A 15,663-nucleotide genomic window follows, 5' to 3' on the forward strand; every position below is an offset into this window, starting at 1 on the left:
AGTAATGGGAAAAACAAACAAAAATCCCCATAAGAATGATGTTAATCATTTCTTTCTTAACCATAATAGTTAGCTGATTTTCATGAGTATTTTCATGAGTATTTAAAATAAGCTCTTTCTAAAATACCTTTCTTCCTTGAATTATACTTCGGTGTTTGTCTAAATATTAATCTGGAGTGAACTATACTCGCATTTTTCCTCTTACTATAGTTACTTTTGTACTTTCGCCTATCTTCCTTCCTAGATTGTAGATGTCTTTATAGCAGAAATCATGTCTTAAACATTTTTCTTTTCCCCAAGGCATTCAGATATGGCAGAGACTTCTAATTGTCTCCCAGTATCTCCTTTCCTCTTCTTCCTTTTTAGTAATAAATCATGCCAAAAAAAAGAAAAGAAAAGAAAAATCATGCCAAGTTTTAGCTTGACACACAGCCACCCAGCTGAAGACATTTCTCTGCCTCTTTTTCAGTTTTAGGTACCCGTATGACTAAATTCTGACCAATACGATCTAAGTAGAAATGATGTATCAAATTCCAGGTCCCATCCTTAAAAGGAAGCTTGTTCTCCACTTTCTCTTTCCCTTCTCCACTCTCTGAGAGAGGGCAAAGACTGGAGCAATACCATTGGATCCCTAGATGTAAGGACACAATGAGGACAACAGACCAGCTTTACCCCCGAACCATCTACCATCCAGACCCCTACTTGAGAAAGAAAGCAACTGTCTATTTTGCTTTAGCCTGCTTTATTTGGTCACTTTTAAAGCAGCTAAATCAATATCCTCATACACAGTATAATCACTTTCACATAGCAGAAACTTAATTAATATTGAATTGAATTCATTAAACATTATACAATGATGCTTAAACATAATACAGAAATAATTTTTAAATAATATAAAAACTATTTTGATATCATCTTAAATAACTTAAAAAATCATCTTCTGCCTGTATGTTTTCACATCTATTTTCCAAAATACACTAAGATCTTTACGTGTATTAACTCATGTAATCCTCACAAGAAACTGAGGTTTGAGGAGGTTACATAACCTATCCAGGATTTGAGTCCATTTGACCCTTAATCAACATTATCAAATGACTACATGCGACATTTGATCTTAAGCTCTGGGCTGTTTTGTTAAACTGGCTGGAATTAATTCACTTTCAAGTTCAGTCATTACCTGTAACTTTGCAGGTCCTCCCATCAGTGTCTAACATGTATTCTTTATCACACCAGCACCGGGAAGAACCTCTCATATTGTAACAGTGCTGGCTACAATAGCCTGGAATATTACATTCATCTATGTCTTCACAGGTCTTAGAATCATTGGCAAGCAGGTATCCCAATGGACATAGGCATTGAGCCCCAAAGGGCCCTTGAATACACTGGTGAGTACAACCAGCATTGGAATCTGAGCAGCTCTCCTGGTCTAGAATAAAGAAAGAGAATCACAAAGGGGAAAAGTCAGGAATCTTTGCTTTTTTGGTTCACTCTGTTGTAATATTTGTCATACAGTCTCGGGCCACCTTCAACATAATACCCGGTAAGAGCTAAGAGCAGCATCCACTTGGATGAGCTCTACAGGCTGGTCAGCGTCTGCTGATTTGCCTGAGGATTTACTAGCCTTCACATCCACTGGACTTAGACCACTTTTTTCGCTACAATCCTCTATTATAACTCTATTTAGTGCAATGAGAGAAACTTGGGGAAATATTGTTGACACCAAGAAACACAATTGTCCTTGATAAAGCATGCAAAGAGACCTAAATTACTTCCCACTTGCTTCCTGTCATTCTTCTACCTATACAGAAATGAAAGATAAGACTTTGACATTTAAGAGCAAGGGCTGGAAGGTCTATGAAAGTAAATAAATGGAAGGGGAAAGGCAATTGGAACATGAGAGGGCACAGATCCATTAACATGCTATCATTCCTCACTTTCAGGGCCAAAACGGCAATGCCAGCTCATGTGCCTGAGGATGCAAATGCCTTCTATTTCTATGTTTACTCTAACTTATTTATAAGACTCATGATATGAAACATGCACTAGAAGGGGAAGGAAGTCAAAATGATTAGGACATTTTCAGCACAAACACAACACATATAAAATCATAAGAATCTAAAATACTTTGCAATCATACCTGGCTGGGGTTCATCTGAGAGCGAGCATTGATTAAAAAGGAAAGAAAGAAAGGACAGTAATTAGGATTACATGCCAATCACAGGATTTTAATCACAGCAAACACAAATCCCCGGACTTCATTTGTTTGGTGGCAAGTTCTGATTGAAATTAGAAAATATTAAAGTCAGAAAAACTTATGAGCACATTACAAATAGAACCAAATTTAATTTGACAATCTAACAGCCTCATTTAGTCTTACTTTTCTAAATAATGATATAAAAAGAAGTAAAAACACAGAACCAAGTGCAAAGGATTTAATGAGAAATATTATCCAGTGATGATTTATTTGAATTCCATGATTATCGCTACACAGATTTGAACTCAGAGAGGAACTGAAATCCCTTCCTCAAAAGCTACATGGTGACTGTGACAATGGTGATGCACAGTAGGCCACTGCTCAGAATGAATTTATGGCCCCTAAACTGTGGTCAGGAAACTTACTGCAAAGTGGCGACTCATCTGTCCCATTGGGGCAGTCAGAAATGCCATTACACACTGCACTCAGATTCACACAGATGCTATGTCCAGAGCACTGCCATTGCCAAACAGGACAGTGAAAGGCCTGAGTAGGACAGTCTTTCTCATCACTCATATCCCGGCAGTCATTGTCCCCATCACAGAGCCACTCTTTGTGGATGCAGTTTCCGTTGTCACAGAGGAAATGAGATGGAGAACAGGTCCTGGGGGAACAGCCCTGGTGCTCATCAGATCCTGAGATGCAGTCTCGGTGCCCATCACACTCCCAGATCCCTGGGATGCAGGTACCATCTGCTTGGCACTGAAATTCATCTGGGTGGCACATACCAGAAGGCCTGGTTGCTAAGAGAAAAGCATGGGGGAAATGGGCTTGTTAATGCAATTCATAATCCCTTTTATATAATTCCTAGATTCACAGGAAATGATTTTGGATCAATGGTAGGTTTATAATAATGACTATGACAAATTTAATATTAAAATATAAAATGATATAGGGTCTTCTCCAACATTGTGGTAGAGATTTTAATATTTGTCTGATTAGTGGATATGACGACAAAAAAGAGGATGCACAACTCTTGAGTAGAAGATAAGTCCCTGAGTCAAAATAAAATTGTTTCCTGCATTTCTAATGTTCATACAATTACAGATTAAATAATAAAATTTATCTGTCTCTTTATCAAAGAATCACCAGAGCATTTCAATAGAGCTTATATAGCTATGGTTACTTTGAATTCATGTGTTAATATCATATATTTGAATGTTATAATTTTCCCTCAGATGAACTATACCCAATGAAACCAGCACAAATTAAGTAAACAAAAGTGAAAGTAAATCCTTAAATCTTTGCAAACTTTCCACTATTTATCCAGCAATACTTGAGAAATAGACAAGAATGCTTCCCTATTTCACAGGGGTAAACCCAAACTCTCTCCCAGAAACCTTGTAAGGTAACAGCAAGTCAGTGGCAACTGGCGGTTTAACTTCAGATCATCACAGAAGAATTCCATGTTTTCAATGCGAAACAGGAAAATCAGTGAGCAAGAATTTCTGAGTGCTGTACACATCTATAAAGTATGTAAGCATTTTATTTAACTTTTCTTTTTATCCATAGATTTAAACACTTTTCTGATTGGGGAGGAAAATTTATAGAAACCTACTTTTTATGGTTCAAATACCATTATTCAAACAAATAACCACCTCACTGACAATTTTTTACAAGTCTAAAATCTATTTAACACAAAAAGTGGGCAATAACAAATTGTATCCATTATAGATCTCCAGCCTGTGGAGATTATAGGTTCATCACATATAAACATCATTTATATTCCCATGAAGTCCTTCTTGAATCCTCTGATCCTATGAACCTCCATAGAATTTTATCTGTATCATTTATAAGGTCCTTGTAACTGTCTACCTTGCTTTAATTGTCTCTTACTTTCTATAATTTGTCTCACCAGACTCTAATGACAAAAAGCCATGTATAACATCTTAACAGATTTTCAATAAATAATAGCTGAAAAAATGAATTCATTAGAGTCAATATCAAATACCACTTCATACCATATCTATACCGTGATTTGACCTCCCTATTGAGATTTAAAAGAAACCATTAAAGTATCTTTTATTATGTGGGCCTCAAAAATTTGAAACCCACTAATTTGGAATGTCCTAGGAAAAATTAATAGTGAGAACAAAAATATCTAAGAAATATTTAACCTACCTAAAAGACTATTTGAGAGTGCGCATTGATACAATCACTTGTTTCACATATTATAAATCATTATTTAGTAATGCCTGGTCAACTTTACTGCATGCTCAATACTGCATTCTTTTGACAATACTTTGTAATTCAGGTTGTCTTCCCTCCAGTTTGAGTTAGAGAAAATTTGTGGCAATACCAATCCTAGTGAAAATGAAATGATCCCTTTACCTGAAACACGCTGGGTTTATGGTACTTACGACAGTTTATCTCATCAGAGCTGTCAATGCAGTCAAAAACACCGTCACAACGATATACATTGCTAATACACCGATCCTCACTGGCACATTTGAATTGAGAAGCAGTACAATTAATTACTAAGAATGAAAGAGAAAAACATTAGAAATTAGCTCAAGGAGAAAATGACTAAACATTGAGATTTTTACAAACATGAATAAAAATAAAGCAATCCACTTACCACAACCATGCTCATCAGATCCATCAACACAGTCCTTGTCACCATCACAGACAAAAGATAGGTCAATACATCGATGCTCAGGGCAACGAAACTGACTAGGTAGGCATGTCTCTGTAAATGCTAGTATCATCCGAAAACAAAACCAAATAAGTTTATTTCTTGTTCAATGTGTATCAGAGCCAAACTGAAAAAAGCTAAGGAGATAATAAGTTATCTCAGTGGTACATGTGTTCAGAATTCCTTCAAATCAGCCACACTGCCAAAGTCAGCCCAGCAAGAGCACTCAAAGCTAGGAAAGTTTTTGGAAACAGGAATAAAAAGATTATACAGCAGAGTCAGAAACTGTGATTACACATTGAAAAACAGACCACACTTAGAAAGTGAGCATCATGAGCTTGGACTGGACTACACCTCATAAATGCTGTTAAGCCCGTGACTCTACACCAAAGCTAAGCAATGGAACCCATTGCTGCGAGGCAGCATGGTCAGCGTGACCCACATGCCCAGTAGCAGCAGTGTATAGACAGATCATAACTGGATTTAATCCAAAGTCTAAGCAGAACAGTTCTAAAAACCAGGGGCCTACCTTGCTCAAGAGATATAGCCTTAGAGTCAGATGTGCTGGCTGCCCCATCTACAACATGAAGTTGTATTAAATATAGACTCACAGAATGAGAAAGCTTGAAGGGATCTTAAAGCTCATCTATTCCAGAAGGAAAATGACTTGCCTACTCATGCAACCAAGACTAGAACTTAGTCCAGGGAACTTTGCTCCACCTTAAACTATTATTGCAGACGTGGAAACAAACAACATAGAGGAAACCAGAACCGGCAAGAGGAAAAGCAGGTGGGTAAGATTAATGGAAATTTAAATGTTCTGTGCCTCTTTGTTCCATTGCTTTTTTGCCTGTATAATATGAAAAGAAAAACCAATAGCCAAATGTCTGCATGTGATTACATGATTTGGAAAAAAAAAATTTGTTTTAAATATCTGAATAGTTAGTTGAGGAATCTTTTTTTTTCAGTTTCTATCTGGATGTTAGACATCAGAGACAATCTTTGTTTTGCTTCCATAGAACTCAATCTTTAGGAGGACTCTAAGTTCCCCTGTCTTTGCTCTTACAGCCTATTGATATGGGGATTGACAGATGGAATAGAAGTGGCTAAGATATAATGAAAATTGTGTGAGCCCTAGTGTGCAAGCCCAACTGATTGTTCAAATCTATTTACTAAGCTGACTAATTAAGAGAAATCAGTTCAAAACTTACTGCAATCCTTTTCATCAGATCCATCCTCACAATCATTATCTGTGTCGCAGAGCCAGCTCCTTGAGATACACTGGTTATTATCACAGGTGAAATAGGATGCAGGGCAGGAAGAGGGTGCTTGGGTGGGGCAGTTCTGCTCATCACTGCCATCCACACAATCAGAGTGTCTGTCACAGCGCCAGTGTGCAGGGATGCACTCTCCTCCATGGCCACAGGTGAACGCTGAAGGTGAACAGGTATTATCTACAAGAGAAACAAATGGGTCATGAAGACATTTGTTCTTACAGCCTTTTAATTGAGTTCTTACCTTGTAAAGGCCCAATTCTTCTCCTTTTTCAGTGAGAGCATTATATAAAATAGGGAGAAATGTGCGAGTCATTTCATCATCATCATCACCATCATTGTTGGCTGACATTTATTCAGCAATTATCATATACCAGGCACTATTCTAAGTGCTTTATGTACTTTTTTCGCTCTTAACCCTCCCAGGAATACTGTTATGTACATAAAGTTATCTGCATTTTACAGATGAGGAGATTGAGGTTTTAGAAGTTGAGGAATCTGCCCAAGATTCAAGCTCTCATTAGTGTGATGGTAAGGCCCACCCTTACTCCTAAGCTGTACTTCCCCCAATCACAATTTCAAACTCAGTCTACAGAAACCTTGAAAATCTGTCATTTGAAAAATGCAAATAGATAAAATATTCAGGTAAACATCTGCACTTTTAGAAACAGGAAGATAATACTGAAAAGAAAGAAAATTTTAGAAATTTCCAAAAAAATGTAGAAGTCGGCATTTTATTTTCAAATCTGACACTCGTCTTTCTCTTCACAAAGACGGGTTATTATTAATATTAATCTCAATTTAATAGAGATTTCTGAGATTTCAACTGTCTTCTATCTTTATGTATTTTTTATTCTAATGGAATATTTTTTTCTTCTGCAGTAGCATTGACTAAGCTCCAACTTTATGGCCTGGATTACCATCAAAAGAGGAATGTAAAGGTTAAAACCACCATTTAACCCTTAATTCATTTTATACCAAAGGAGGAAAAATGGAATATAGCCCATGAGATTTTCAAAAGCTGTTACTACAACAATCTATTCTGTGATACTCTTCTCTCAGATACTAAAGATTATCTACAGTTTATTTTGATTTGACTTTTTGAGGAGCTTGCCAAGATGTAATGACTGCATTGGTCCAAACAGCCAATGTCAGAAAGAAATTTTTATTTAAGATAGTCCAAATCAATGCTAGAAATCATCTGAAATTTTAAAAGATATTTTTTCCCATAGAGATAACCCAAGTTTTGTTTTTATTTTTTTTTTTTTTAAAGCCCACCTCTCTCTGTTCTAGTCATCCCAGGAAGTATCTCCAGTGTGTAAGCTACTTACTAAATGTGCCACATTGATCCTCATCACTGTTATCATGACAGTCATCAATTCCATCACAGCGGTAGTGACTAGGCACACATCTGCCATTGTTACAGGTAAAAGAAAAAGAGCCACATCGCTCTGTGGGAGGTTCATGGGATGGGTCTTCCACACATGTCACATGATTAGAAGTCAGGCTCATTCCATAGGGGCAACCACACACCCGCTGGAAATTTGGCACTGGGAAGCAGAAGTGGCTGCAGTCGCCATTCGGATGGGTGGGTCGATTACAGTAGTTAGAACCTGAAAAGGCAATGCCCTGAGATGGTGAGTTATGCACATTTACATTAGGTTGATCACAGGTTTGGTGTATGAAGGAAAACAAATGGAAAACAACATTTTTCAGACCCAATACTAAAATGTAGCATCCTCTTGGAAATCAACATGCCAAATATAACTTTCAATTTAAATATGGAGAAGTGCTAAAATGTGTTTTTCCCAACAACACTTTTAGAGTTAGCAGAGTTGAACAAAAATTTTAAGTCTTAAACTACCTGGGTGACAGGAATATAAAGTTATCAGGAGCTATATTAAGTAATAAGTACTTTAAGGAGAAAAGGAGCCACCAAATTAAATAAATACATCCATATAAAAGAACTTGGGAATCTCACTCACCAGTCTGGGTGTTAGCATCATATGATTTCACGTGCATTATATTACTGATGCCCCTTCGGATAACTGTCCTGTCTCTACCATCCGTTTTCCTGACTCGAATAATAGCACCCAATCTCCAGTCAGTAAAAAATACATAATCTATGAAGAAACACAAGTGATTAGTATTTTCATCACAGCTCACTTTTAAATCACTTGGGAAAATGCAATTGATTTGTAATGCTTCTTGCAAATGTGAGAAGCTTCTTCCATAAATATCTGTAATATGTTTTTGTGATCATTTTCCATGACTTATTACTTTCTAGAAATGACTCTTTAGAAGCCTATATATTTAATAATATTTGGGTCCAGGTTCAGGCAAGCATGTATGGAGTACTGTGATGGCATTTAATAGCAATTAGGTTTAGACTTACCTGGGTAAAAATAGAAATAAAAAAAATCTCAGTATTCATCTATAGAGCATTAAATGGTGCCTCATAAGACTGACTTCTTATCCCAGCTAAAGCACTAACCTCCTGAGTGCTCTTAGGCAAATACTTAGCTGTGTGGGGGCTCATTTTTCTAGTAAAATTAGGGAAATAGACTAAATCATTTTTAAGCTCTCTTCTAGGTCAAACATTCCATATCCCACATCTTAACGAGAACATTAAAAAAATTTTTTACACTCAACTTTAATAAGAAGCTGTTGAGAAGGAAAGGTACAGATCTAGTCCAAAAAGGGACTTTCAGCATATGTTTGAGAATCAGTGAAATTATCCACAGAAGTGTGCCTACACCTATAATGACAGTAATGTTCCATGAAGCTCAAAATAGTAAGATAGAGGCAATGTAAGATTCTAAATGCTGTAAATTTAATCATGTTCACTTTATACTAGCTACTGAAGCAGAAAGAAAACATATACAGAGCTTTCAAAAGAAAGAATTGAATCAAAATAGATTATCTCTTTAACATTAGCTTAACTAACTAAAAATTCCAACTAACCAGAAAATGCCTTAGATATCACAAATTTTATCATTAGACTAGTTTTCCTTATCTATCATCTAATCAATGACCAATCGGTCATTGGACTCACTAAATCTTCTCTAGACTGACTGGCAATCTCAGTCTCACAACTCATGAAGATATCTTACTATACTTAAATAGATAAGGAGTTCAATAACCCTTTTAGTCCTGTGTGGTACGCAGACAGCCAAGCAGATTTAGCCTTTCATTAAAAAGATACGTAATTTCCATGTTGCTGTGCAATAAAAGAACTTTCCATAAGAAATCCACAATGATGGGCAATGTTGAAAGAAACTAATTATTATTATTATTATTTTGGGAATGTTGTTTTGTTTTCATGGATATGCACTCAAATGTTTTTCATACTGATGAAATCAAAAGATACTGAAACTGCATTTTTATTCAATCCCAAAACATTCCAGCAAAGAGCAGAGAAAATTTAACATTCTTATAATGTTCCAATGTGACAGCAAATAGTATGTATCTGACATCATTAGTGAAAAGGGAGTGAATGAAGGGGGGAGGGGTTGTGAGCATAATTGACTCATCAAAAACCTCACAAGAGCATTTTTAAAATATTTTTAAATACCAGGCACTCCTCCACAGATAAACAGACAGCAGGATGAAATATGCAATATATTTACTAGCTATTCATTCCATGCTATATGCATGTGAGCAAGTCTTTGATTTATAGTTTTTTAAAGCACTGTGCTAATTATTCAGAGTATGAGGTTTCAACCAGGGACACAACTATCATATGCATAGGGCCTTTGGTGGATCACAAAATGGCACTCCTCTAACTGGAATAATTATGGTTTGTCAAGGAGAACTGGGGTAGAATTTAGTCTCTCCTCGTCTCCTTGGCCTGGCACTTTTGTGCAGTGCACAAGATATACAATCATTCATAGAAACCCTGTTTTCATGAGTAAACAAACCACCTGTTGCATGGTGCCAAACTACATTCTTAATCCCAGTAACTCAATTAACAACAGCGTGCCTACACTCAAGAGGGGAGTTGGGAGAAGGAAAACTGATACATTGGTGTGATCATTATTGCTGTAGTTTCCCAGAATTCTATGCTCCCAGCAATCTTCACTAGTAATATGAAATTTTTTGGAAAGATTGATGAAAAAACAACTATGTCTTGCAAATATTCATAAGCCATAGTCTAACATTTCTATATAACAAAGATGATGTCAGTTACCCAACATTGTGACTAGTAAGCTTCAGAGACATTTGGTGAGTATATGGTTGATGAATATGTATAATAGTTTTTCCACAAAATTCTAACCAGGTTCTTGCAAACATCAGAGAACAAAATGCTACAATATTTACTACAAATAAGTCTTGCTGTTTTATTCTTGAAAATGATGAAGGCAGTAATTTACCATTTCTTCCTGTGATATTTATATAACAGAGTACTTGGGATTTTAAATTGTAGAATACGTGTAATCTACAAAGTGCTATACCCTTATAAGTTGTCAATATTATTATTTTAAAATGTCTAAAAAAAAATATTTCACTCTAAAAGTGAAATATTCAGTCAACAAACCAAATGCTCTGTCTATACACAATAGCACCATTTTAATTTTTTGTATTCTAAAGTGACTAGCTTTTCCAGAAATATGAGACTGTCAAATGAGGATGAATCTACTGTTACAACTTGCAAAGTATAAAACAACACAGTTATTGCTTCAAAACATACCTTCAAAGACAGTAAGTCCAAATGGATGTGTCATCTGCTGTATATGGTCCAGGACTCTTCTATCTGTACCATCAAAGGTGCTGTGCTCAATTTTATCAAAAAAGGCATCTACCCAGTACAATCGTAAAGCACTAAAATAATAAAATACTTAGTTATCTGTTATTCAGAAACTAGCAAAGTACAGTTTATACTGAGGGTATTCAAAAACAGTATGTTCAATGATACCTTCATTAAACAAAGTTTTTAAAACCCAAATTATACTCATTAAAAATTTAAAAGTTTTATGACCTCCAGAAAGATACAGCTGCTTTCATGAAGTGATTTTCAATTAGTTGTCTTAGAAAACTTGAAATGTTGTTATCTTCGAGTTAGGAATTTTACTTTTCTCCTTGTTAAATCAACAAGTTAAGAAAAATATTAGTAGTAATCTAGATTAAAAGGTTAAATACATTTCTTCCGTACATCTGTAAGCTTATCTATCCCCTTACCTTTTCCTATATTCCTAGATAGATCATCAATTTCTTGATAACTATATCTTACACTTCAAAAATTCTCCCAGAGTGCATACAGGCAAATATACATTTGTTGGTTAATGGACACCAAAGATTTTCTATTCTCAAGATGCCCCCTGTAAAAATTACACATGACCTGTACTTCCTCTATCCCTATCCTACTTCTAATGGAATTTGGATCTTGCCTCCTCCATCTTGACCTTTCACAAGGTCCTACCATTCTGCTTCCTCTAGCAATTTCCTCAGAATATTCATGAATGCATTAGTTTTCATCCCAGCAGAAGCTAGCCAACTATGTTTGTGTTCTTTGTGTTCTTATATCATTCTACATCCTTCTCCCCCTGCCAATCAATGACGTAAAAATATCTGAGGGCAAGTAATACCAGTTTCCTCATTCCTTCATATTTCCACATATTGCCTCATGTGTTCCACAGTAAGTGGGAACTCAATAATTCAGGATGACTTCTACTTACCCCCAATCAATGGCCAACCCATTGGGCCATCCAAGAGTAGTGTTTACTATAGGTACAAGGTTAGATCCATCACTCCATGCTCTCAGAATTTTAGCGGGACGGTACCAATCAGTAAAGAATATATACCTAGGAAAAGAGGTAATAAATCAAAGACGTTAACACTGGGACAAACTACGTGAATTAGAGAGATTTAGCACAAACACATATTCTCCAGAGACTTGCTGCAACTAATTTCATTTTCTGTATATGGTTTTTGGCTTATATAGAAAAAAAATCTGCTTTTTAAGGAGATTTAGCATACAACTGATCTAATTTTTAATTAAAAGTTCAGTTATCAACATGTAACCAAAGTAATAAATACAAATGGCATTAAAATGGGCATCTAGACCAGAGAACCACTGTGCTGAACTTAGGACCTAAAACTAATGTCACCAAGTTGATTCTTTAAAAAGACACAATTCTGGTTACATTTTAAATACTCCATGTTGTTCAAATGAAAAAATAAACTATGAGCAAGAAAACAGATTTTAATCTCTCCCTTTCTCTCTGGATTAATCATCCAGGATCCACTAGATTGCTCTTTATTCATCTTCCACAAGGAATTGATAAATTTGCAAAAAAGCATTACATCCTTGATGAAGAATGCGTCCAAATCAACGTAACTCTTAAACAGTATCTTACCCAAGGCATCCTTTTTACTCTGAGGAGTGACAAAATGATAAGTGTAGGGAAAAAATAAAACTTTTCTCTTTCATATGAGCCTTAGGAACTAAAATTAGTCTTTTCCAAATGGTAACTTTCTGAAATGTGACTTCATATTACTTTAAATGAAGGAGTCATTAAGAAAGGAATTTAGGGCCGGCCCTGTGGCTTGGTGGTTAAGTGCGCGCGCTGCGATGCTGGTGGCCCGGGTTCGGATCCCGGGTGCGCATCGAGGCACCACTTCTCCGTTCATCCTGAGGCCGAGTCCCACATACAGCAACTAGAAGGATGTGCAGCTACGACACACAACTATCCACTGGGGCTTTGGGGGGAAAAATAAAATAAATAAAATCTTTAAAAAAAAAAAAAAAAAAAAAAAAAAAAAAAGAAAGGAATTTAAAGACTTTTTAAAACCAAATCCCAAAGATTTAGTTTAAGATAAATTCATTACAAAATCAACTGTTTTAACTCTCTATACAGTAATAAAATTTCTTATCAATAATATCAGTTTAAAAATCTTTCTTATATTATTTCACAAGGAGAAAAATAAAATATAACATAAACACTCTAGAGGCAGCATACAAAGTTGTTAGATACACAGGCGTTGCAGTCAGACAGGCCTGGAATTTGAATACTAACTGTTGCTTAATAGCTGTGGATCCTTGGACAAGTTACTTTATCTTTCTGAGCCTCAGATTCATTATCTCTAAAACAGATATTATTTATATCTCGCTCACAAACTAGATTTTGGATTAGACGAGATTATATCTGTAAAGTGCTTGCTATGTGCCCGCAGTGCATTAGGCTTTAGAGAATCACCAGTCACCTTTTTTTTTATTATTCCATTCAAATACAAATACCAAGCTCAGACTTGTTCTAAACAAACATATTAGCTATTATTATTTAAACATATTTAAATAAGGAAGAAAAGAACCTAAAAGGAACAGTGTAAACTGTTCTGTCTTTTCTTGTTCGACACTACTAATTATGGAACAGTTAAACAGAAAACTTTGTCTATTGTCTGAAAGACTTTTTATTCTGAAAACTACTGAACAAGTTTTGCTAAGCTTTATACCAATGCCTTAAAGCAAGGAAAGAATTTGAGTCTTTCCTGATAATTCTGCTGCATATTCGTTCCTTCACTACTAAATCTGTATCACATTGTTTGGTCCTCTCCGACTGTGAAAAAACCACACCCAGTGAAGACTGGGAAAGCTGAAACTAAGGAGAAAATTTTTTGAAGGAAATAAAGTGATTACTTAAGCTCATACTAAAGGGATAAATATTTAAGGTGATTTCAATTTGTATAGTTCAATCCTATATTTGCTGAACTTGCCAAATCCCTGTGGCATCGCTTTTCAATAACTTTAAAAGACATATAGTTTCAAGCTCTTAGGAAAACATGAACACACTCACCCAGCAATAGGATGAACTACAATTGATCGTGGGTTATTTAAATTCTTGATTATTTCACGCCTCGATTTATCAGCTAGCTTCATGACACTGATACTCCTGTAAGAAGCCTCTGTCCAATAGAGATTCTTTGAAATCCAGTCAAAAGTCAAACTTTCAACACTTTCCACCATGTAAGCTGTGACAATTTCTCTTCCTGTAAATTAAAACATGGACATGGTTTAAACTAAGCTTATTTAATAAGACATACATTTTTCTACTACTACATATTTAAATTTTGTGTCAGGGTCGGCCAGGTGGCGTAGAGGTTAAGTACGTGCGCTCCACTGCGGTGGCCCGGGATTCACAGGTTCAGATCCCAGGCGCGCACGGACGCACCGCTTGTCAAGCCATGCCATGATGGCGTCCCATATAAAGTAGAGGAAGATGGACATGGACGTTAGCCCAGGGCCGATCTTCCTCAGCAAAAAGAGGAGAATTGGCATCGGATGTTAGCTCGGGGCTACTCTTCCTCACAAAAAAAAAAAAAGAGAGAGAGAGAAAAAGAAAAACTTCATTATGAGACATTCTCACGCAACAGAGCGTTTTAAAAAAATAAATTTTGTGCCAGAGTTAGAGCATATTTCAGTAATATATGTGGAATTCTTTAAAAAATAAAACAACTGTAAACTGCTGAGCAACAATGTGAGATAAACCTAGAATCTATCCATTCCCAAAAGTTTGGATCTCAAAGAATAGATATAATTCTGATAAATAGAACCAGGAGTGGTATGGCCTGGATTTACTCCCATGTTCACCCTTCCAGAAAAAATTTCTCATTGCAGAACATCTGAAGAAAAGATACCTGAGTTCACATACTCACAAACACCACCCACAGACAGCTCTGATAAGCTGACACCGCCAGGTACGACTAGGGGGTATCTCTGAGGTATTACAGCCCAACCCTCTCATCAACAGTCTTTCATAGCCACAAAGTTGCCAAGTTTAGAATAGACCAGCAAAGATACTAGAAAGAAAATCAGAACTGGGTACAGGAGAATAAAGACTACTTTCCTCTTTATGAAACTTTTATGCCTTTCCTTCTCTTTTTTTTTTCACTAAAGAAAATCTGAATCAGAGTATACAATCACACCTCTTTCTTTTGAAGTAAGAAAAACAATCCTAGTGCTTTTTCCAGTCATTTGTTCAGCAAATTGTAAAAATAAAGTCTTCTATGTGCTACATACCACACTATATATTTAGGAAACATAATATTGCTAATAGTATTAATAATAATAGCTTATATTGAGCACTTACTATAAGCCAGAAACTGGCCCAAGTACTTTACATGGATTCATCCATCCTCTCAACAAGTAGGTATTATTATTATCCCTTTTTTCCGACGAGGAAACTGAGTCATAGAGAAGTGAAGCAGTGTGGACACTGCCTTCGAGGTATTTATAATAAAGTGGGAAGGAGAAGAGCAGGTAATTAGGCCAGGAAGCAAAAATAAAAGAGTAATGGGTGCTGTAATGGAGGTCTGCACAGGATGGTATGAGAACACAGATTCTGAATGGAGCATATGGTAAGGAGGCATGGAGAGGTTTTCCAAAGGAAGCAGTAAATTGGGAGCTATAGGAGAGCAAAGACTTAGAAGTGAGAAGGAGAGACATTAAGAATTCCACATGTTCCAGAGCATGGCTGGAGGTTAATGAGTTAATGATAGAGGCT

At 36.1% G+C, this 15,663-nt stretch overlaps 1 protein-coding gene across 5 annotated transcripts in view; it reads right to left on the reverse strand.

Annotated features, from left to right (window-relative positions):
* Positions 1 to 15,663, reverse strand: part of LRP2 (LDL receptor related protein 2) — a 203,479-nt gene that overhangs the window by 100,201 nt on the left and 87,615 nt on the right. For 2 of the 5 annotated variants that reach the window (XM_087435358.1, XM_087435354.1), the window contains exons 17-28: positions 13,957 to 14,149; positions 11,839 to 11,964; positions 10,854 to 10,984; positions 8,149 to 8,286; positions 7,495 to 7,776; positions 6,101 to 6,343; positions 5,419 to 5,466; positions 4,833 to 4,952; positions 4,615 to 4,731; positions 2,620 to 2,997; positions 2,138 to 2,152; positions 1,178 to 1,426 (exon numbers count right to left, since the gene is read on the reverse strand). In XM_087435358.1, the coding sequence (XP_087291484.1) occupies positions 1,178 to 1,426; positions 2,138 to 2,152; positions 2,620 to 2,997; positions 4,615 to 4,731; positions 4,833 to 4,952; positions 5,419 to 5,466; positions 6,101 to 6,343; positions 7,495 to 7,776; positions 8,149 to 8,286; positions 10,854 to 10,984; positions 11,839 to 11,964; positions 13,957 to 14,149 (2,040 nt within the window). The remainder of the gene's footprint in view (positions 1 to 1,177; positions 1,427 to 2,137; positions 2,153 to 2,619; positions 2,998 to 4,614; positions 4,732 to 4,832; positions 4,953 to 5,418; positions 5,467 to 6,100; positions 6,344 to 7,494; positions 7,777 to 8,148; positions 8,287 to 10,853; positions 10,985 to 11,838; positions 11,965 to 13,956; positions 14,150 to 15,663) is intronic. The other 3 variants (XM_087435356.1, XM_087435355.1, XM_087435357.1) reach the window with 3 other exon arrangements.

This window comes from Ceratotherium simum, chromosome 9, assembly GCF_057802395.1.
Source record: "Ceratotherium simum simum isolate JZ-2026a chromosome 9, ASM5780239v1, whole genome shotgun sequence".
Lineage (NCBI taxonomy): Eukaryota > Metazoa > Chordata > Mammalia > Perissodactyla > Rhinocerotidae > Ceratotherium > Ceratotherium simum.